The sequence below is a fragment of the Trichophyton benhamiae genome, assembly GCF_000151125.1.
Source record: "Trichophyton benhamiae CBS 112371 chromosome Unknown contig01989.5, whole genome shotgun sequence".
Classification (NCBI taxonomy): Eukaryota; Fungi; Ascomycota; class Eurotiomycetes; order Onygenales; family Arthrodermataceae; genus Trichophyton; species Trichophyton benhamiae.
In genome coordinates, this window is record NW_003315112.1 from 1,226,574 (window position 1) to 1,246,700 (window position 20,127).

General features: G+C 52.8%; 9 protein-coding genes across 9 annotated transcripts; 4 read left to right on the plus strand and 5 right to left on the minus strand.

Annotated features, from left to right (window-relative positions):
• Nucleotides 1-430: 430 nt before the first annotated feature.
• On the minus strand, nt 431-3,259 carry ARB_05142 (uncharacterized protein; the record flags this gene model as incomplete). Its single annotated transcript, XM_003016803.1, has 2 exons — nt 431-2,509; nt 2,570-3,259. 2 exons carry the CDS (start codon nt 3,257-3,259, stop codon nt 431-433), a joined length of 2,769 nt encoding a protein of 922 aa, XP_003016849.1.
• Nucleotides 3,260-3,502: 243 nt separating this feature from the next.
• ARB_05143 (uncharacterized protein) lies at nt 3,503-4,676 on the plus strand (the record flags this gene model as incomplete). The annotated part of the gene is made up of 3 exons (XM_003016804.1): nt 3,503-3,646; nt 3,846-4,126; nt 4,172-4,676. 3 exons carry the CDS (start codon nt 3,503-3,505, stop codon nt 4,674-4,676), a joined length of 930 nt encoding a protein of 309 aa, XP_003016850.1.
• A 641-nt stretch (nt 4,677-5,317) lies between these two features.
• Nucleotides 5,318-5,614, plus strand: ARB_05144 (uncharacterized protein; the record flags this gene model as incomplete). Its single annotated transcript, XM_003016805.1, has 1 exon — nt 5,318-5,614. One exon carries the CDS (start codon nt 5,318-5,320, stop codon nt 5,612-5,614), a length of 297 nt encoding a protein of 98 aa, XP_003016851.1.
• A 474-nt stretch (nt 5,615-6,088) lies between these two features.
• On the minus strand, nt 6,089-7,125 carry ARB_05145 (NlpC/P60-like cell-wall peptidase, putative; the record flags this gene model as incomplete). Its single annotated transcript, XM_003016806.1, has 3 exons — nt 6,089-6,374; nt 6,428-6,756; nt 6,826-7,125. The coding sequence occupies 3 exons, from the start codon at nt 7,123-7,125 to the stop codon at nt 6,089-6,091; spliced, it is 915 nt and encodes a 304-aa protein (XP_003016852.1).
• Nucleotides 7,126-8,681: 1,556 nt separating this feature from the next.
• On the plus strand, nt 8,682-11,096 carry ARB_05146 (RING finger domain protein, putative; the record flags this gene model as incomplete). The annotated part of the gene is made up of 5 exons (XM_003016807.1): nt 8,682-8,747; nt 8,864-9,000; nt 9,025-9,577; nt 9,676-10,661; nt 10,694-11,096. 5 exons carry the CDS (start codon nt 8,682-8,684, stop codon nt 11,094-11,096), a joined length of 2,145 nt encoding a protein of 714 aa, XP_003016853.1.
• Nucleotides 11,097-11,502: 406 nt separating this feature from the next.
• Nucleotides 11,503-12,500, minus strand: ARB_05147 (uncharacterized protein; the record flags this gene model as incomplete). The annotated part of the gene is made up of 2 exons (XM_003016808.1): nt 11,503-11,767; nt 11,827-12,500. 2 exons carry the CDS (start codon nt 12,498-12,500, stop codon nt 11,503-11,505), a joined length of 939 nt encoding a protein of 312 aa, XP_003016854.1.
• An 861-nt stretch (nt 12,501-13,361) lies between these two features.
• Nucleotides 13,362-15,675, plus strand: ARB_05148 (uncharacterized protein; the record flags this gene model as incomplete). Its single annotated transcript, XM_003016809.1, has 4 exons — nt 13,362-14,098; nt 14,176-14,781; nt 14,840-15,111; nt 15,173-15,675. The coding sequence occupies 4 exons, from the start codon at nt 13,362-13,364 to the stop codon at nt 15,673-15,675; spliced, it is 2,118 nt and encodes a 705-aa protein (XP_003016855.1).
• Nucleotides 15,676-15,906: 231 nt separating this feature from the next.
• ARB_05149 (DUF833 domain protein) lies at nt 15,907-17,115 on the minus strand (the record flags this gene model as incomplete). Its single annotated transcript, XM_003016810.1, has 2 exons — nt 15,907-16,954; nt 17,060-17,115. The coding sequence occupies 2 exons, from the start codon at nt 17,113-17,115 to the stop codon at nt 15,907-15,909; spliced, it is 1,104 nt and encodes a 367-aa protein (XP_003016856.1).
• Nucleotides 17,116-17,569: 454 nt separating this feature from the next.
• On the minus strand, nt 17,570-19,786 carry ARB_05150 (MFS siderochrome iron transporter MirB; the record flags this gene model as incomplete). The annotated part of the gene is made up of 7 exons (XM_003016811.1): nt 17,570-17,967; nt 18,144-18,483; nt 18,549-18,968; nt 19,025-19,129; nt 19,179-19,243; nt 19,306-19,465; nt 19,532-19,786. 7 exons carry the CDS (start codon nt 19,784-19,786, stop codon nt 17,570-17,572), a joined length of 1,743 nt encoding a protein of 580 aa, XP_003016857.1.
• Nucleotides 19,787-20,127: the final 341 nt, after the last annotated feature.

Consider the following 20,127-nt stretch of genomic DNA (forward strand, 5'->3'; position numbering starts at 1 on the left):
GATATACAAAGAGGAGAATGTTAAGGGTATGGGTGACCGGAAAGACCAAATCTCAGTACACTGGAGTATGCCCTCCAAAGATAAGAAAATTCATAAGACTCATGTAGTAAATATTTATGTGTATAGGACGTATAAGGCAGACGAAGGAAGGTGTTTGGCCCAGCCAGAACGGATCCTAAGCCATGTTTGGCTAAGAACATTAAAGAAAGCAGTTTGTGCTGGTGCTCGTGCTGAAGGAGAGAGTAGTCTATAATATAAGCGATAAAATCAAAAGAGCCAAATGAAACGTATGGTTAACAATCTGGGAGAAGGAAAGAGGGAAACTTTTTGATCCATCCACGTAACCCAAAGAGATTAGAAATTCAAATCACACCGTATCGCGCCATGCCTCCCGTCATTCAAAACAATTCAATTCAATTGATCAACTGCGTTAGACACGCGGGGGCCCTTGGCCTAGGGGCGCCTGACCTTGTTGTCCCTGACCTTGACCCCTGGCTATGATGGTAGCGGGATGGACAGAACCCTGCGGGGTCGGGCTCTGGCTGGAGGGACCGGGCTGGCCGTACATCTGGGCTGGTGGACTAGCTGCCCTGAATGGGTTATTTGAATTCTCGTAGTCGTATTGCTGGTATTCGGTAGCGGGTGTATTGGGTGACATGCCTTGACGGCCAGATGGGTTCTGGTTAGGGTTCTGGCTCAGGCGTCTGTGTCCTGTCGAGGGTCCGCGGATAAGATGTTCTTGTGTAACATTTGCTGAGGACGGGGTGCTTTCCATTGGGGGACGGGAGTTAAGGGCGCTGGCGAATGCAGCTTCGGGGTTATGTGGTGAGTGGACGTTGGACGTTGAGTTGCTCGCTGTGGAGCCGCGGTATGTTAGGCCTGAGGCGGAAGTTGCTGCTGCTGCTGCTGCTGCGGCACCTGTACCAGCGCCCGGGCGAGGAGATAGGGGTGCAGGATCCGCAGAGAGGGCCTCGTCCATCTGGTCCGTTGGAATCATGCGTTTGGCTTCCTTGTTGGCGGCATATTCGTCCTTGCTGTGCTGGGCTTGTTCATGGGAGATGGAGACAGAGTACGATGGCTTGGAGATATCGCCGAGAGCGGCATCGCCACCTCCAGGACCGTAGATCGGGATTTTCTTTATAGCTAGGACCAATGCACAGAGGAACTTGGATCGTCTGGTGGCTCGAACCACTTCATTATGCCAGTTGGATTTGTGGTGGATTTCAACCTTGAGCTCAAGTTTGTTCATCTCTCCGAGACCCGAGACTTCGATATCGACATCTGGGCCAAAGTCACGGGCGTTATCCTTGGCCCGGACAAAAGCTTGCATCTCACGTTTGAGAAGCTGTATATCGCCGAAAGAGGTACCAAAGTCGCAGGTTAGCGTGATCTGTTCACGCATGGCCTTGGAGCGAGTGACATTTTCAATCCATTGGGTGTTGAGCACGATATTGGGTACCTGGATGGTCTTGTGGTGCTGAATGTTCCGGAAGACGGTGAACAAAAGAGAGATGTGCTCAACCATGAGCTCATTGTCGTTGATATGGACACGATCACCAACATCGTAAGGATGCTTGACGAATAGGTAAATGCATGAGCCGAGGACCTCCTGGGCAGTGGCAGCGAAAACGAAGGAGAGGGACAAAAGAGCCGTAGCTCCGGCAGCCAAGGTGGTGCCAAACCCCTTGTTTAGGAATGCGACGAAGACGAGAACGACCAAAATGAAGACGACGGCTAAGAGGAGATTGTCAAGGACGTTGATGGCCTGGTCAACATCATGCATGGACTTGCTCATGGACTGTCTCGCCTTGCCGAACTCAGTGACTGTAAGGATCATCTCGTCCAAGCTGATATCGCCATTATCATCTCTGTCGAGAGCAGCCATGCACTCCTCCGCTTCGGCACGGTGGTCTGGCCCAAAGACATCATATAAGTCATCAAGGTACAGAGCATCTCGTCCCTGAAGCACAAACGACATCCACAGGCGGCGAGCCAGGGCCTCAGAAGATTTGCGTTTCTCGAGTGCCAGAATAACAATTGAATGGGCAGAAGTGGAGTTAAAGACCTGCTTTCCTGTAATTTCTTGCGCGACATGGCCGAACGCGGCAGTGATCTTATCACCTACTCGGCCCACGTTCTGGCCGACGTTCTGGATCAAACGCATGGGAGAGGCAGATCCTGAACGGCCATGGCCCTTCTTCTTGCCTGTTATGCCCATGATGGAGTCGTTGATAATGTAATCTTCCATTTCGAACTCCTTGCAATACTCCGGGAACATTTTGCGGGAGGCAGCGTAGAGCATGCTGATCAGATGGACGTTTCGTTTCGACTCTTGGATCTTCGAGTCGAATTGCTTGCGGTGGTAGGAGATTGAAATCAGCTGAACGAGGACCTTTTCGGCAGCCAGAATGAGAGATGAGATGAAACAGGCAAACAAGATATTGTTGACAACCGTCTGCCATGGCTGGATCCGGGGGTCCTTGATATTATCGGGGTTACGAGTCATGACCTAGACACAATAGTATTTAGCATTAGTAGTAGAAGCCGATGTTGACAGGAGAATACGCACTGGAATAAAAGTAGCCAGGGAGGTAATGGCCCATCCGACGAGGGAGAAGGGAATCTCCAACGCCCTGAGGATGAGAGCATATTTCCTGGTCCCTGAGCTGACGATACCGCAGAGGAACTGAAAGACGAACGGCACATAGTGAGCCACGGCCTTTGACACCCACAAACTGAGCCAGACGATCTCAACCCAGGCGAAGAACCAGACGATGCGGACACCACCAATGCTGGCAGTGGGAGCAGCAACGGCACCAACTATGATAGGCACGGCAAAAAGCAAAGCGACGGGCAGGACGTAGATGAAATATCTAGTGACGACGGAGAAATTGAGGATCTTGTTGTAAAATCTCCCCATACGGGTGATGGTCCCGTCTTCGTCTGAGGTGGCCGATCTGTCACCGTAATGGTGGTGGCCGTGAGCTCGACGGCGGCCGCCTATCTGGCGTTCTGCGCCCTCGCCGCCGGCATCACCACCACCACCATCATGATTCTTTTCGAAGTAGTGCTCGCCGTCTTCTGGTTTGCGAGCACCGGTCTGTGACACACTAGGCACGGCCGTCAGAGGGATGTCGATAGTGGCGTCCTTGGACATGCCGCTGCCGTTGGGATTGCCGTTGGAACTGGGATCTGAGTCCGGGAGGATGGTGAACCTGTCGTGGGAGAACCGCTTGCCGATGCCAGGACGGCTGGACATGGGGAATGATTGACAGGAGAAACGCGAGCAAGCAAAGCAAAAGCAGATATACGGCGGGAAAGAAGGAATATATAAATATCTACTTCGATGAACCGGGAATAGATGTAATGAATGTCAGGGTTACTGTGATATCAAACGAGCGAAGGGAAGATCCCGGCAAGAAACAAATGAGCGTGACGATGAACAAGGAACAAAGCAGGTAAAGACTGATCAGCGGAGTTAAAAAACGAGAGAGAGAAAAAGATGGAGATGGAGAAGACGAGAGGAGAGGGAAAAGAAAAGGCCGAGATGAAGAAGAAAAGAAAAGACGGCAGCGAGAGGCGGCGGGTTTCATCTCCACCAGGCCCAGAACAACGCTCCACCGGCTTCGTGGGCATTGAGCATTACGTATCCTTGCGTCCAGAGGGCTGACAGGTCGACATTGGGGAGATGACCGTACGCCGTGCGTCTATAGCAGGGGTAGAATTAGTTACTCTGGTCTTCGGCGAATAGCAGTTAAATTAACTGACTAGCTAGTTGGATTGGACCGAGTTTGAGTCCAACGGCTGATGGATGAAATTGTTCCTGATGAGCCCAGAGATAAAAGTCGAGACAGCCCTTGACGGTCCTTCAGCGTGGCAGCCAGGGCCTCGATGCTATCAAACAGCTCCGTAAAGCCAACCGTGCCCACGATGACCAGCCAGTCCGTCGGGGGCAGCAGACAGACACCCCCCTCGATGTAGCACTTCGGGTGCGTCGAGAAGGCAAACTCCCTCACGGCCGGACAGGTCGAGACCTGCTCATCCTCCCCCAGGGCCACAGGCACCAGTTTCTGCTGCAGGCAGAGCATCGTCTTGGTGACCCATTCCTGGCCGCTGGCGGAGAGCTGTGGGCTTGCGGCTGAGAAGCGGTTGCAGTAGCGGTCTCCATAAGCGAGAGCGTAGCCGTCCGGCCCACAGGGGATCCCTTTCTCGAGACACGCCGAGTAGAAGCTGCACGAATTCGGGGCTGGCGACGAGCATTCATCTGGTTCTTCCCGTCTCGCCAGAGGGCTGATGCAGCAGCGGCCGGTAATGGGACAGCTGGGGTGCCTACAGCTGTCAGTACCCGATTCCAGTCCAACGCCAGAGCCAGAGCGAGGAGACAGATACCATTTGGAGGTTCCGAAGCACCGACCGGCGACCTGGCAGATTCCACGGCCCTGTTGGCGTCGACAGTTAGTCGGTTGTTAGCTGGCGGTGCTGGATGTCGTCGAAGAAGTGTCGTTGACGTCGAGATGTTGGAGTTTTCCTACTTCGGGCGTCTGGCAAGGGACGAGAGGGACGTCGACGGCCGAAGCAGCAGCAGCAGCAGCAGAAACCGTGAACAGCGCGAGAAGAAGAGACTTCATGGTGAAGACGATGGTATATCTATTGTCTATGATCTATTTATTCTCTAGGATAACGGTTTGATGCTCTATGGATGCTCTGTGGCCGGCCTCTCGCTTTATACCCGTCACCAAGGCCAGGCATACGTACTCTACGCCCTCGTCTTCAGCCAGATACGCTCGCTCTTCGTACCAGGAGAGTGAGATATTCTCGTCTTTCGTCTCATCAGGTCCGTTTAGCTCCTGGATGCCTTAATTTCCTAGGGCGCGGATGGCTTACGGGCCGCAGTCAGGCTCAGGGGTAGGGTCGCCACGAACCTCTACCAAACACCCTCCTTTTTTAAACTGACGGTCCGGAGTGGTGATACAGGAGCACTGCTTGCTAACTGCTTCTTCTGCTAGTCAAACGCCGGGGGATAATGATATAATTAGGTCACTTGGACCCCCGGGACCCTGCAATCTGACATCTCAAACACGGCCATGTCGGTGCCAGGAGACACTGCAACTCCGGTCCTCAGCCCTACGGATATTGCCTGCGGCCATTGACCTGATGGTTATTGTCTTGCATTTATCTTGTCCATGGTACTCGGTGTCGGCTGTCGCTGTTGTTGTCCATATCGGGATGGATATGAGATATAAAGATAGAGAGGCATCATGGTCCAGTTGTATAACGCCATCCCATCATTCTCGGCCAACGTCGAGAGATCATCAGGATGCATCCGGCAACTATTCTGCTACTCGCGATCCCTGCCCTAGCCCAGCCCAATGGCCCTGGCTCTAAGTTCAAACGAGACTGCATCGGACCTGACGTCAATGACCAAACCATCGCCCTGATCAAGCACTTCGAAGGGTTCTTTCCTCGTCCTGCTCCAGACCCAATCGGCCTTCCAACAGTCGAGTACGGCCATCTCTGCCGCACAAACGGGTGCTCTGAAGTCCCCTTTTCGTTTCCCCTGACCGAAGAGACGGCTACCGAACTGCTCATGCAGGATGTCAAGGTAAGGACATAGTAGGGCTGCAGAGGTTGAGCTAGCTTCGGAGAATACCGATCAGCCTGCCTTGCCTGTGGGCTGTTAGAACAACCCGATAGGATAGTATTTTTGTGGATGTAGGAGTGGATGTCAATTAATATATATTGGATATCATGCTTATTTCGGTGAAACGAGCTGTGATATTTTTAGTAATTGCGGAGGAGTATCTTGATGGAGGTTGAGTAAGATTAACTTAGCTAAGACTATAGTAGAACTGCTATAGCAATAGTAAGAGGTCGAATATTAATAGTAATAAAATAGACAGTTAATGTGACAAGTGGTATAAGAGGAGCAAAAGTCTTACATATTCAGGGGTAGAGGCTTAACAAGAGTAGTAAGAGCAGGGGTTAACTTATAGCTAAACCGTAGTTAACTGGCCGACCTCAGCCCATCAACTAAGAAGAAGAATAGTAGGGTATACAAGAAGAAAAGACTGCTATCTACCAGTTCGATTTACTCAAAGCGAACGACGTCTGGACAAGGCTTCTCGCCGAACCCTGAGATGCTGTTCTCCTGCACCTGGTTGACATCGTCGTTGGGTGCATTCCACATACGATCCCCAGAGTCCCTAGAGGAAGTCAGCAAATAATGAAAAGAGAATAGACGACGAAGATGAAGACTTATAGGATGAACATACATCATCAGGCCAACATGGTGAATGGTATCTGGGTTTCCACAATCACAGCTTCCGCCGAAGAACACGGCATCTCCCGGCTTACGTTCAGCAAAGGGGTATTTCCTAGTCCATCGTTAGTAACAAGGTAAGCCATCATAAGGAAACATGGAACATACTTATAGCGCAGCTTCTCCTCTGAAGCACAGTACATGGATCTAGTAACTCGCAGGCCTTCGCTGAACAAATCTCGCCCGGTGACCTGGCAGACAGCCCAGCCTATGAGGCCGGAACAGTCGTACCCGATCTCACCGTTCTGCCAGGGAGGCATGTCGTGGGTTGGGCCTTCGCAGCTGCCTCCTCCCCAAGCATACGGTACGCCCGCTGCAGTCAGAGCCTTATCGAGGATCTTCTGGCCGATACTGCCGTCCCCTGGGGGTGGGGGGTCGTTATCGTCTTCTCTCTTGATGCAGCATTGTATGTTATCGCCGCCTGGGCATGGCCACTTCTAGACGGCAGTATTAGCTTTATAACTAGTTCATGGGTAGTAACAGATGTAGACAGATGGATGTCATACTGGGCCGGATCCCTTGTCGAAACGACCGCCTGGACAACCGTTTGAGAGGCTGCGGCAGAACCCATGGCCGGCACCGGTGCTGCACTCATGTTCAACGCAGCATTGGACGTCGGCTGGATCGTTTGGGCAGAGAGCCTGAGAGTATGAGATGCCTTTGCAGGCACTTGTCTGCTGGCATGATCCTTCGCCCTCGGGAGCCGTGCATTTGGATCCAACGGTTCGGGTGAGGAGGGCAGTGCGGGCGGGAGAGGCGCTAACAGCGCTGAGGAGCAGGCTGATCAGGACTGGAGAAAGCTTCATCTTGAAATGTCAAGTATAGTTGAAAGTTGATGGTTATCCAAGTTGTCGTTTTCGAGCTGTAGGTGGTCGAAGGGGGTACTCATATATCTATAGCTGGACGATAAATATAGAAACAATCCCACTGATCAGCACTGCGGCTCGACTTTTGTGATACGACTTGAACTGCCATCGTTTTGACTGTTGCTGGAACCTGATCTCCAAGTGTGTCCGGTCTGGTCTGTCTTTGGCTCTTGTCAGGGCGTACTCCGTACGCAGGGCGGGTAAGAAGGCAGTGCTGGATTTCTCAATACGAGATCGACTTTTTATTCCGCTCCCGCTTGGCTTAGGGATACGAAAGGCACCGTTGCATCAGTACTTGTGGATAACAGCCCTTAAATTATGCTTAAGATGTTGATATAAGCTGGAGTCCTTGTAGTAAGACTTGGGGGAGGGGGTCAGTTAGAAGATGACTGCTCAGGGACCAGAGCGAGAAGCTGGACTGGCGTAAGAAGACACCACTCCTCAGCCTCTGCCTGTATTATCTGCGCATTCTCGGTCTCTTCTAGATCTGATCTTGTCCTTAACTCGGCCCTTGTAATATGTTGATATAGATGGCTCACCATCCCTATCAGGTTGTCAATACCAACAACCAAGTCAACTCAATCGAAATCAATCGATATCAAGCAGGTTAAATCAAGATGAATCTCTGCCGTCACCACGGTGCTGATCAGTAGTTATACTCTCCGTCTCTGTCTGTGAAGACACCCGCCTCCAGGTGTGCAGGCAGGTAACTAGGCAAAAAGGACTGCTGACCCGTCGACGCGACCTGGTCCATCTGCACTAACCTCATCTCCAATGGTATGTATTCTCTTCTCTTGATCTTAGTCGGTATCGGGCATGCTGATAGACTACTAGACGGCCGTCTGTATGTCTCTGGCTGGTCGACCAGCGGCATCTGCGACATCTACAGCTCGTCCAACTGCGAGGGCGTCAGCAACACGGTCGACAAGGACCTTCAACGTCTGGTCTGTCCAGTTAGATGTCCGTCTTTCTGTCTTCTCTGGGTATATCTGGACATTCTGTACCAGGTGTGCATCTCTTCTGTATCTATCCGAGTCGTTTGTTCAATTGATCATCGTCGAGTGTTTAGTTGAGGTTGGATATTCCGCTTTTCCGCCGGCAACTACGGAGTATCACCACCAGATAACTGTCTAATGGACTATAGAACACATAACCAGACCTTTTTGATATAAAATGCAGCCTCCTACTGATTGTATATAGCAGTATATAATGTCTCTTGTCTTCTTCTGCTGCTTCTTTTGTCTCTCAAATATATTGATATCAATAAAGGATCATCTCTACCATCGCAGCAGCCACTGCTACTACTCTATAGATGCTTGCAAGGCATCACTGCTTGGTCTCTGCCAGCATCATCTGAGTCTTCTCGGTCTCTCCTCAATCTGATCTCGTTCTTAAATCGGTCCTTGTAGATATGAAGATAGGGTATAAATGTGCCATCAGGTAGTCAATATCGACAACCAAATCGACTCAAACAACATCGAGCGAGTTGAATCAAGATGAAGCTCTCTGTCTTCTGCCTTTCTTCTCTCTCTCTCTCTCTCTCTCTTCTCTGGGTATCTCGGGTATGTATCTTGTATCAGTCCATTGAGCCTTCGATTGATCGCCAGCCTCCACGGCCACGTCTCTCCACGGACTGTACATAGTTATCGCATCTCCCGTTGGCCGCTGACGTCTCCAGCAGGAAGATCAGCCGCTAATGCAGCGCGAGAGGAGAAAAGGATGCGGAATACGAGGCCAGGCGGCGCGCAAGAAGGCGATCTCGCTGCTCGGCTGGAGAAGCGCTGCCCAACCACCAGCGCCCGCAGCGAGCGAGCAGTAACAGCCGATCGCCTCGCATAGCAATCGCAAGCAAGCAGCAAACATCTTCTGGAGCGTCAGCAGGGGGTCTACATATCAGCCGACTGGAGAGAGCATCCAAAGTACCTCGAAGTACCGCCGGGTCGCCCGCGAGACATCCGGGTTTCATCTTGCGTCGCCGTCGATCGTCTCATCTCCAACCTTCACTTCCTCAACTTCACTTCTGCAACCTCAACTTCTCACATCTTCAACCTCAACTTCCACCTCTCACTCTCATGTCCCCAGCATGGCCTCCCTCTGGCGGCTCCTCGCCCTCGGGCTCAGCCTAGCACTCGCCGCCGCCCAGACGATCACGCCGCTCGACACCCGCGGCCAGCTGCAGGTCGGCAGCCCGCTGTACTCGCTCGACCTCGACCCGGAGCCCTACGACGACCGCGTGAAGCTGCATCTCTACCCGTCGACATCGAACCTCTACGCCCCCGATGACTCTCTCAAGGTGATCTCCTTCTTTTCTTCTTCGTCTTCGTCTTCTGCTGCCGCCGTCGTGCTGCTGTGGTGGTGTTGTGGCGGCGGCAGCGGCGGCGGCGTTGGTGTCGTGTGCCGTCTGCATAGTTCTGTATAGTTATACTGACTGCGGCGCAGGGCCTTCGCATCGTGGGCCGGCTGGTCATCGTGAGCCACAGGAACGTCCAGCGGCTCAAGGAGACGGACATTGCGTATCTCTCCTGCGACCCGGACGACTACCCGGGCAACATCGACCCAAACGACACCCTGGGCTCCCTTCTCGCCGCCTCCCGCCGTCCCGCCGCCATCCTGCTGTACACCACCCACGCCGTGCGCTGCGACTACGAGGCCGACCACGACGAGGACCCGGCCACCACCTACAAGACCATCTTCTCGCTGCGTGACCCGGAGCTCGCCAACGCCCTGCTCACCTCGACCGAGCGCCATAATGCGACCATCTCGACCGCCGGGCCCGTCACGGCCGCCCAGTCGCTGCAGGAAGACCCCCAGCCCTCGCGGCCGCACCAGGGAGACCCGCGCAACAACGGAGTCGAAACCACCCGCAACACCGCCATGATCATCCTCTACACTGTCACCGGCATCATCACCCTCCTGTTTCTAGCAGTCATCGTGACCGGTGCCATCCGTGCGCACCGCCATCCGGATCGCTACGGGCCTCGCAATGTGCCCGGTAGAGCCAGGCAGAGTCGAGCAAAGGGGATTGCCAGGGCCATGCTGGATACGTTGCCCATCGTCAAGTTCGGCGAGGACAGAGAGCAGCGCTCGAAGCAGCATGACGTCGAGCTCGGTGACGATGCCCATCCCCATACCCGGCCAGAGTCTCAGCAACAGAATCCAGAACAGACAGAGGCTGTTGCTAATACAGATGTTGGTGCACCTGCACCAGCACTATCTACAGCGAATGTCCCGGTAGAGCAGCAGCAGCAGCAGCAACCTCGCTCTGCGTCTCCGTCAGGCTCAGCTGCCGGCTCAGCAACTTCTGAGCGAGAACCATCTACTACCTGTCCCATCTGCACGGACGAGTTCGTTCGTGGCCAGGACGTCCGTCTCCTGCCATGCAACCACTCCTTCCACCCAGAGTGCGTCGATCCATGGCTCGTCGACGTCTCCGGCACCTGTCCTCTCTGGTACGTCTACCTCTACATTTTACTTGTGTATGTCTACATATATACTAACAGCCTGATAGCCGAATAAATCTCAACCCGGATGCACAGGAACAGCAACAGCATCACGATACCATCACCGGCATCGAAGGGGACCCTGCCATTGATGCCAGGGAAAGAGACAGGATCAGAAATGCCCGTGCCTCGACGGGAGGTACTTCCACCGAAGCCGGAGGCGACGAGGCCATGCTCCAGCATGCTCGTAATCTACGGTCCAGACACGCAAATGCAGAGGAACGACGACGCAACCGGCTCTCTGCCCGCTTCGTCGAGCGCTTCCGTATACGCACCAGGCCGCACGGGGAGGCCGACGCTCCCCCTGTCCCTGTCCCCAATACCACTACCGCTACCACCGCCAACGCAGGTACAGGTACTACCACAACTACTAACCCGAGTACGGAGCCGAGTACCAACTCAAGTACTTGATCTACCTACCCATTTAACATATCTATTCTCCTTCTTGTTGATTATTTGATGTTTTATTTTCACTGTTACGGCGCATGGTGTTCGGTGTCACCAAAAAAAGCTCTCCTTACCCGGGATGTCTTCGCATGGACGGATCTTACTTTCTTTATTTCTTACCTGTCTACGGCTACTTTTCTTGCATTTATTTATTTGGGACTTTAGCTGGCTGGATACATGGATGACCCACTTGTGTACATATACCTACATCTATCCACGGCTGTACATACTGCTCACAGCTTGAGCAAAGCACATTGCCATCTACACCGAAAAAAGAAAAAAAATACCAGCGATCTGTAGATGAGTTTTGTCTATCCTATTATACACGCATGCATGCTACCAGCTATAATACACTACACTACACCACCGCCTATGTCTTCTTCCAGGGGTACATGACCTCGTCGTCCTTGCGTATCCAGATCTTCGACTTCTTCTTGCTCACCATGTGCTCGACAAACACGTCCTTTGCATAGTTTGCCTTGAACTTGCGGATCCAGCGGGGATCCCACAGCTCGCTCGCAACCCCGAGGTCCTTGCAGCATCTCATCATCGCGTTGGACTTGCACCCTTCCGTGGCAGTAGGTATGCCGTCTGGACTGAAGTAGTCTTGCTCACCGCGGGATACAGATACAAGCCTGCAGCTTGTCAGTATCATTCATCACCAGTAGATATAATGGAAGGATGTCAGACTTACCGTCCATGGGCGACAAGAGCGTATTCTCTTGTTACTGTCTTGCCTGTAACTATGCTCTCACTGCGCGGTACAAGACCCCACCCGCCTGGCCCAAACGCCTTGTTGAGTATACGCCTGTACTTGATTTCAGGCAAGTACACTATCCCATCAGGCTTGATCTCGACATCGTCTGGATCAACAGGTGCAAGCAGGACCGCAGCAGCTTCCTTTGAGAACGGCTCGGCGCTTAAGCCGTGGTATGAGCGAGTCCAGTCGACGTGGCCATTGGGCACGTTTGCGGGCTCCAGCACGAGATCTGGAGGGGCATCTGCAAGGCCTGTCTTGGTGATGTTCTGTATCGGGTGGGAGGTCGGTGTTGTCGTGAATGCCGGGGGTGAGGATGTGTCTGAAGATGAAGCTGGAGTTGCGGGTGTCGAGGAGGCGGGTTTAGGAGCTGAGCTTGACGAAGCCGGTGAAGAAGAGGACGGGGAGGACGACGGGGCCTTATTGTAGCTGTTGTATGTCCTCCTGGGGTAGTTACTAGAGGTGCTTCGAGTGTATGTTGTTGTTGGCTTTGAAGCTGCTGTTGACGCCGGCTTGGAGGAAGACGATATCAGGCGCGAGGCCGGCGAGCTCACCGCGAGGCTCGAGTATGTCGATGGACGAGACACGCTGGCCCAGCTCACCCTGCGCATCGCCCGTGAAGCCATATTTCTTCCTTCTTCCTTATTCCTTCGTTAATGTCCTTTTTGGCTGGCGTTCAAGTTGGCGTTTGAGGCCGAAGAAGAGAAAAAGCTGGAGATCCCGTGATCGATTGGTTGATATTGATAATAATAATACAGGCAGTAGGAAGACAGGAAAAGAGAGATAGAGTACAGCCCAGAGAGCAGAGAGCAGAGAGAAGAGAGAATATAGCCGGTACAAGAGGAAGAGACAGGTCTAAGCATCGCGAGTCTCGGTTCGCTGGTCGTTGCCGTGGCGCTTCCAGCACTCCCGGAAGGCCTGCATCTGTAGACAAAAACCGCCGTCAGCATCACCGTCAACAACCAGAAACGCCGTAAAGACAGACATCGCAGCCTCAGATCCAGCGTGCCGGCAGGAGAAGAACCCTCCGCTGGCCGCAGCTGCGTTGCTCGGTGGCCTTCCGGGCTGCAAAGAAGCAATATAAAAACATCCCCCTCAGAGACACTGGAAAGGAAGAGACACACCTCCTTGCTGCACGCCCGCCAGTCCCTCTTTGCGTAGTAACAGTCGTTCATCTTCAGCTGCTCGTCTGGTCTCTGTCAGTGCCACTGTTGTCAATATCTATCGCGGTCCACAGGGCGTTTCTACCTGCGCAGCCGGTGCTGAAGATTCGCTTGTCCCTGTGCGGGTCAGCCAGAAGAAACACCACAACACAGTGAAGTCGATGCAGACAAAGGATAAATAGAGGATAAATACCAGTCATCAGGCTCGTCGTCGTCGACTTGGACCGTCTGCGGCCGCTTCTCCGTCCCGGACATCGTGGTGGCCCTGTCTGTCGTGCGCTGCGGCTGCTCGGGCAGAGGCAGAAGAAGATGGAGACGAAGAACTCCTCCAAGAGACTCAACGTCCTGGTATATTCCGGTGCGCAAACCTACCCTGACTGGCGAGAAAACATTCTGACGGCGCCTCCAGGCAATGGCACGACCGTGGACTCCGTGCGGCAGTGTCTGTACACCTTGCGCCGCATCCTGTCGCCCAACTACGCCGTCATCCCCGTCACCGGCGAGATGGTTGTCGGCGAGCCCTGGACCGCCTCCTGCGCCCTCTTCGTGATGCCCGGCGGAGCTGACCTGCCGTACTGCAGGACCCTGAACGGCGAAGGGAACCGGCGCATCAAGCAGTTCGTCCAGCGCGGCGGCAGCTATCTCGGCCTCTGCGCGGGCGGCTACTACGGCAGCGCGCGGTGCGAGTTCGAGGTCGGCAACAAGAAGCTCGAGGTCGTCGGAGACAGAGAGCTGGCCTTCTTCCCGGGCATAGCAAGAGGATGTGCCTTTGCCGGCTTCGTCTATCACTCGGAAGAAGGGGCCAGGGCGGCGGAGCTGCAGGTCTCGCGGTCTGCGCTGCCCGTGGGGAGCGTCCCGGATACCTTCAAGTGCTACTACAACGGCGGCGGCGTCTTCGTCGATGCGCCCAAGTACGCCGACCAGGGGGTAGAAGTGCTTGCCAGCTACACGGAGAAGCTACATGTTGACCCGGGCGAGGGCCAGGCGGCCGTTGTCTACTGTCCGGTGGGAGACGGTGCGGCCATCTTGACTGGGCCTCATCCAGAGTGAGCTATACCTTTACCATTTCTGAGACGACAATACAATTTCGATATGGTGATATATTTTTGGCTAACGAGGGTAGATTCTCTGCTGCGAACCTGGACCGAGACGAGGCTTCGGCCCCTGACTATTCCTCTGTCGTGGATCTGCTGGCCAGAGACGACAAGTTCCGGACGGACTTTCTGAAGGCATGTCTGGCCAAACTCGGTCTCCAGATCAACCAGGATACAGCTACGGTACCGTCCCTCTCTCAGATCCATCTCTCTGCCCTCGAGCCAGGCGCTGCTCTGCAGGTTCTGTCCTCTCTGGACGATGTCGTCACCACAGAGGATGGCGAGGACTACATCAAGGATGATAATGATACCTTCATCCTCGAGAAGCGGCCGTCCTCCATGAAGATGAACAAGGTTGCAGAGGCACTGCCAGAAAGCTCAAGCACTCCGTCGACCACGACTGAGGCTGCTGCTACTGACGTTGAGGACAGAATAGTCGATTATAACGCCGTCGTCAAGCGGCTGGTGGTTAACGACGAGCTACCAGATACCAAGACGACCCCTTACTTCAACCACCATGCCTTTTACTCGAACCTGAGGGAGTATAGACACCAGTCGAAAGAGGACTCCCGGGCCTTTGGCTCGCATATGCTATATGGTGAAGTCGTTACCAGTACCAATACCATTTTAGAAAAGTGAGCAGATCAGCCAAACCCCCAACACAGCTTCATGGTGTGACTAACAGGGATGAAGAAACTCCCGTCTACTACGAAGACTACCCAACGGCACCACGGCCACGGCTACCGTCCAGGTTGCCGGTCGTGGCCGTGGTTCGAATGTCTGGGTCTCTCCGCCAGGCCAGCTCATGTTCTCCGTCTGCGTTCACCACCCAGTCGACAAGCTCATGTCTGCGCCTGTAGTCTTCATCCAGTATCTCGTTGCCATGGCAATTGTCCAGGGCGTCAAGACCTATGATAAGGGTTACGACACCTTACCAATAAAATTAAAATGGCCAAACGATATATGTATGTCATCAAACAATCAATCATTTTTTTTAGCATATACCCTGCTAACCAGCATTTACAGACGCCCTGGATCCATCTGATCCAACCTGCAAAACATACACCAAAATAGGCGGCATCCTCGTCAACGCCCACTATTCATCAAGCGAATACATCGCCGTGGTAGGCGCAGGCCTCAACGCTCTAAACCCAGCCCCCACAACATCCCTAAACGCCCTCCTACAAACCTTCAAAACGACATCAAACCCAGAACCTCCGTCTCTGGAAAAACTCCTAGCCCGTATCCTTACCACCTTCGAAGAGTTGTATGCCCGCTTCCTCCGCACTGGCTTCGACAAGGAGTTTGAAGACATGTATTACTCCAACTGGCTTCATATGGACCAGATTGTCACGTTAGAGGCCGAGGGCGGAGTGCGTGCAAAGATCAAGGGTATCACGAGGGACTATGGACTTCTGATTGCTGAGGAGTTGGGATGGGAGGACCGGCCAACGGGGAAGGTCTGGCAGTTGCAAAGTGATAGTAACAGCTTTGATTTCTTCAAGGGGCTGTTGAAAAGGAAGATGTAATGCTTTGGTAGCATTAGGAGAAAAATCATTTGATAGAAACTCCGTAGATATATATATGTATACCGAATAACGCTCAAAACGCCTAGAGTCATGCAGGTTCATTCATATACAGTTATACCAATAAAGCCAGCCCAGTCTATAAATGGGCCTTTGCCTGTGTCTCTCACTCTCCAGCTCTAGATAGAAATCAGCATTAAAACAGCCCAGACACAGTCAAAAAGCGAAGTAACCCTACCGTTCAACCACAAACTCAAATTCCCTGTCTCCCTCCCCAACTGGAATCTTCCTCGCATCATCCCCATAAAGCGTGCGTTCAAAAAACTTCACCCGCCCTGACTCCTCAACCAAAATAACAGTCTGCTTCTGCGTCCCGTACATCCCCTTCAGATACAACGTATGTGCCTCCGCACCATGCGAAACAACAGCATCCACTCCCTCATCCGGATCTCCAACTGCAGGTATGAAGATACTCTCACTTAAAAACGGTATATATTCCTCCAACGTGGCACGATCATGTAATCTCGGCAGCGTATCCGTGCTCAACACGCCCAGTAACCGCTCAATAAGCTCCGATTCACTCTCCTGTTTGGCATAGCTCTTCTGCAGCGCTTCCTTCACCAGCCTCTCGCCCTCCAGAATTTTCGGCCATGACCGATCCCCAAACGCCGTATTGCTTAGCCCAACCGTCTGGTTCCGCCCCGTAGCTATCCAGGGTATTTCATCGCCCGCCGAAGCACGGTTGGATACTATACCCAACGGCCCCATTACATCGCCACATGCAAGACTGAATCCGCCGGCCGCCTGTCCCTCGCCCCCGGCAACAAGCTCCTCGATGTACTGCTGGGCCGTCATGGGGCTGTCTGGCGGCAGCACAAGGAAGCCATTGATAATGGATCCTCTGCTGCGGAGACCAACGACGGACTCGGGGGTATTTTCTCTGTAGTTTGTAAGAACGGCCAGGCGGCCTTGTTTGGTCACTCCCATCCATGTCCCGTGGACTTCTCTGGCGAGGTCCCGCGAGCCTAAGACATGGGAGTTTGGTTCTGCCCACCAGTCTGCGGCTGATGTTGGGCGTCGGAGGTATTCCTGGGTACATGTTAGTTGGCGATTCTTTGATGTATGTATGAGTTGGGTGGGTACGGGGAATGTACGTCTCTGTTGTTGATGAGGATCAGACGATAGCCCGGATGAGCGGTCGAGATCAGAGCTATGCACATGATATACTATAGCACTGGGGTATTTATCTCCACCTGGTAAGAATAGGGATATATAGTCGCTGCTATAGGGAGCCGGTCGGTGTTGATGGTGTTAGCTATGAGGTTTGTCTGCGGATGCGAAACTTCGAGGCTTTAAATAGTTGGCGCAGGCGAGGCTTCGGACCCACTTTTTGCATTTAAGGTTGTCGGACCACTCTAAAACATCGTCACCTGTAACTTGCATATCCAACACGGTACTTATAGTTTGGAGTGACTATACTCTATCATGAAGATGGCAAGGGATATAGCCACGGGTGTGCGAGTTCATGCTGGTTATTTTGTAGAGTAGTATCTGGAGTATCCAACGAGGTACCTGGACAAGGTAAGATCGCTTGTTAGCCGACTAGAATACAGCTGATATACCCCAGGTAGCCTCATCTAGCGGTGTAGCGAGATTCCTATTCGTGAAATAACAGAAGACGTGGCATCTCGCTAGACGGACAACCAACCGTGTAACCAAGCAAGGAAAGTTATTGGTTAGTGGTAAAGGAAATTTAACGACGAGAGAGAAGATATATTAAACAAAGTGTATTAAATAAACATGCGGTATCATCCAAACAAATATGAAGATCGCCTTTTTTTAGTTTCCATCCATATATGATATGATAGCACAGATCTAAACTGTAGATACTGGACGTCTACACCTTAACAGCCGCAGCATCGGCGCCCGAGCTCTCATCGTCAGACGAATCCTTGTCCGCAAACGCAAGACTCTGCTCTTTTCCAAGCACAGGATCACGCAGCACGAGAGAGAAGGCAATCAGTAGCACCGAGAGACATATTCCGGCAATACACAGCAAGCGCTGGACATGCTTGTATGCTTCGACGGCATGGTCTCGGTCAGGGGTGCCGATGGGGTTGGCGGTGGCAAAGGGGAATGGATCACTGTATATTTCTGCCGCGAGGGTCTGGTTGGATATGCGCTGCATCAAAGCCTGGGGGAGGATTTGGTTCCATATCGAGCCTGAGATAGTGTTTCCTAGGGCTGAGCCGATGTTATACGAGGCCAGGAACAGACCAGTGATGACGGCGACGTCTGTGACATGTTAGTTGTGGGCTGGTATAGCTGATATCGGTGGAGTGCATGACTTACGTTCGTGCTTGGTAGCGGCTTGGATGGATGTTTGGGCAGGATACGGGAACATACCACCGGCTAGGTGGATGTTAGCTGATGTATAGTACATAATGGCATAATAGGTTGGGTACACTTACCGATTCCAAGCAAGACTTGAGCGCCGATGACACCTGCATGGCTGGAATAGCCTGATCCACCACGGTAGTAAATCAAAAGGCCAAAAGCAACCAGGAACAGCACCGTTCCAGCAACGATGATAAGCTTGAGTCGTCGGAAGAAGTAAACGAAGACACCCATAGCAACACCCGTGATGACGGAAGCAAAGCTGTAAATGGAGGTGATGCGGGTAGCGCTCTTGATGGACTCGTTGAACGCAACCACCAGCACGGTATAAAGGAAATCTCCCTGCATGTACCATGCGGTGTTAAGCATAATGGCGATTCCAAGCGCGCCCCACACACCACGGTCTTTAAGCAGCTATAAAGCATACAAGTTAGCCAAGGGTACCTTCGGCTCAAATTCGAGATGGTAGATAGACGTACTCTGAAAGGAACCATGGGATGCAAGCAGGTAGACTCCCAGTAGAGCCAGACGGGGATAAGCAAGATGCCAATGACGAGCGGTGCGATGACCTTTGCGGTCTTCCATTGCGTTTCGACACCACCTGCGATGGTGAATGGGACGAGAATCAAGGCGAACACGCCTAGTAGCAGGATGACTCCGACGATGTCAAGTTGCCAGAACATGGCGGTGACGATCTTCTTGCCGCCGTAGATCTGGAAGGGGGTCTTGTAGCTGTCTAGGGCACCGGCTTTCTTTGCGCGGCGCTGGACAATGTACAGGATTGTGATGGCGGGTATGGCGCTGACGGGGTATATGATTGCCCACATGCCGATACCCCATTGCCATGTTGAGTGAGTGATGACGGCGTTGGTGATGTCTCCACTGACCCAGGTGTTGATCTAGAGGGGAGTTAATATGGGTCTTGGATTGGGGTAAAAAGGTGAAGAAGACTTACGAGGAAAGGCGTTGCTGGGATGTAGGAGAAGAAGAGACGGGTTTGAAGCGAGGTCACGTCTGCGATGAGGACTTCAACCAGGAGTAAGATCGATGTATAGCCGATCTATACGGTGTTAGTAGATGTATCATGGGGGAAGCAAGCTATAACTCACTTGGTACAGCACTGCACCGGCACAGAACGCCTTGACGCCGTCTGAAGTAGCCTCCACAATGGTTCCTGCAGTAGCACGTTAGTATGTAATCCTAGAGTTAAATATGTAATACCGATGTCCAACGTACCAATAACGTAGAAGACAATGGTGAACAAGATGACTTCCGCTCTGCCAAAGACATCCGCCATTTTAGCGGCGGTGGGTTGAGCAGCAGCCGCAATGACGGCACGCAGGACATTGACGGTGGCCAGCAGACTGTGCGAACTATACGACGCAGTCGCATATGTCTGTACTCATGAAGTATTTAGCATTATCGTGAAGTGTTAGATAGACATCGACGACGTGAAACTGACCTGGAATGTAAACCGCAGCGTGCCATCAAGACCATAAGCATAAGCAAGCAGGAAGATGCCGATGAAGAGAATAATGCGGTCCACGAGCGTCATATGCGAGGAAATGACCTCAACACGCAGCACGCCGGGGCTCTTCTTGCCCAGTATCACCGGCTGCCCATCAGCAGCGGGCACATGGCCGTTACTCTGCTGCGTCTTGTAATCGGGCGGGGCATCAGCAGGCGCGGCGATCTTCTCCTCGACTTCTACGGCCATGTCTTCAACTCAGGCCCCCAGCTCACGCGACTCAATTGAAAACATACAAGCACAGGAAGTAAAAAATGGTAGACGTCGAAAAACCAGGGTCGTTCTCAACGGCGAGAAGGGAGAGGGAGAAACTGGGTCTTTTAAATAATAACCGCAGCAGCTCCATAACTAACTACCCGGAGGGCCCCTTGCGCCCACTGCAAGGGTCCTCATCTAATCAATCAGTGAAATCAGCCAGCTTTAGCTCGAGCAGTTCCGTCCTCTTCCACGAGTTCCAGCCAATGACACAGCCGCGAGGGGCGAAATAGGCTTTGAAGCAAGGAAAATTTTTCTCGCGCATGTTCGTTATC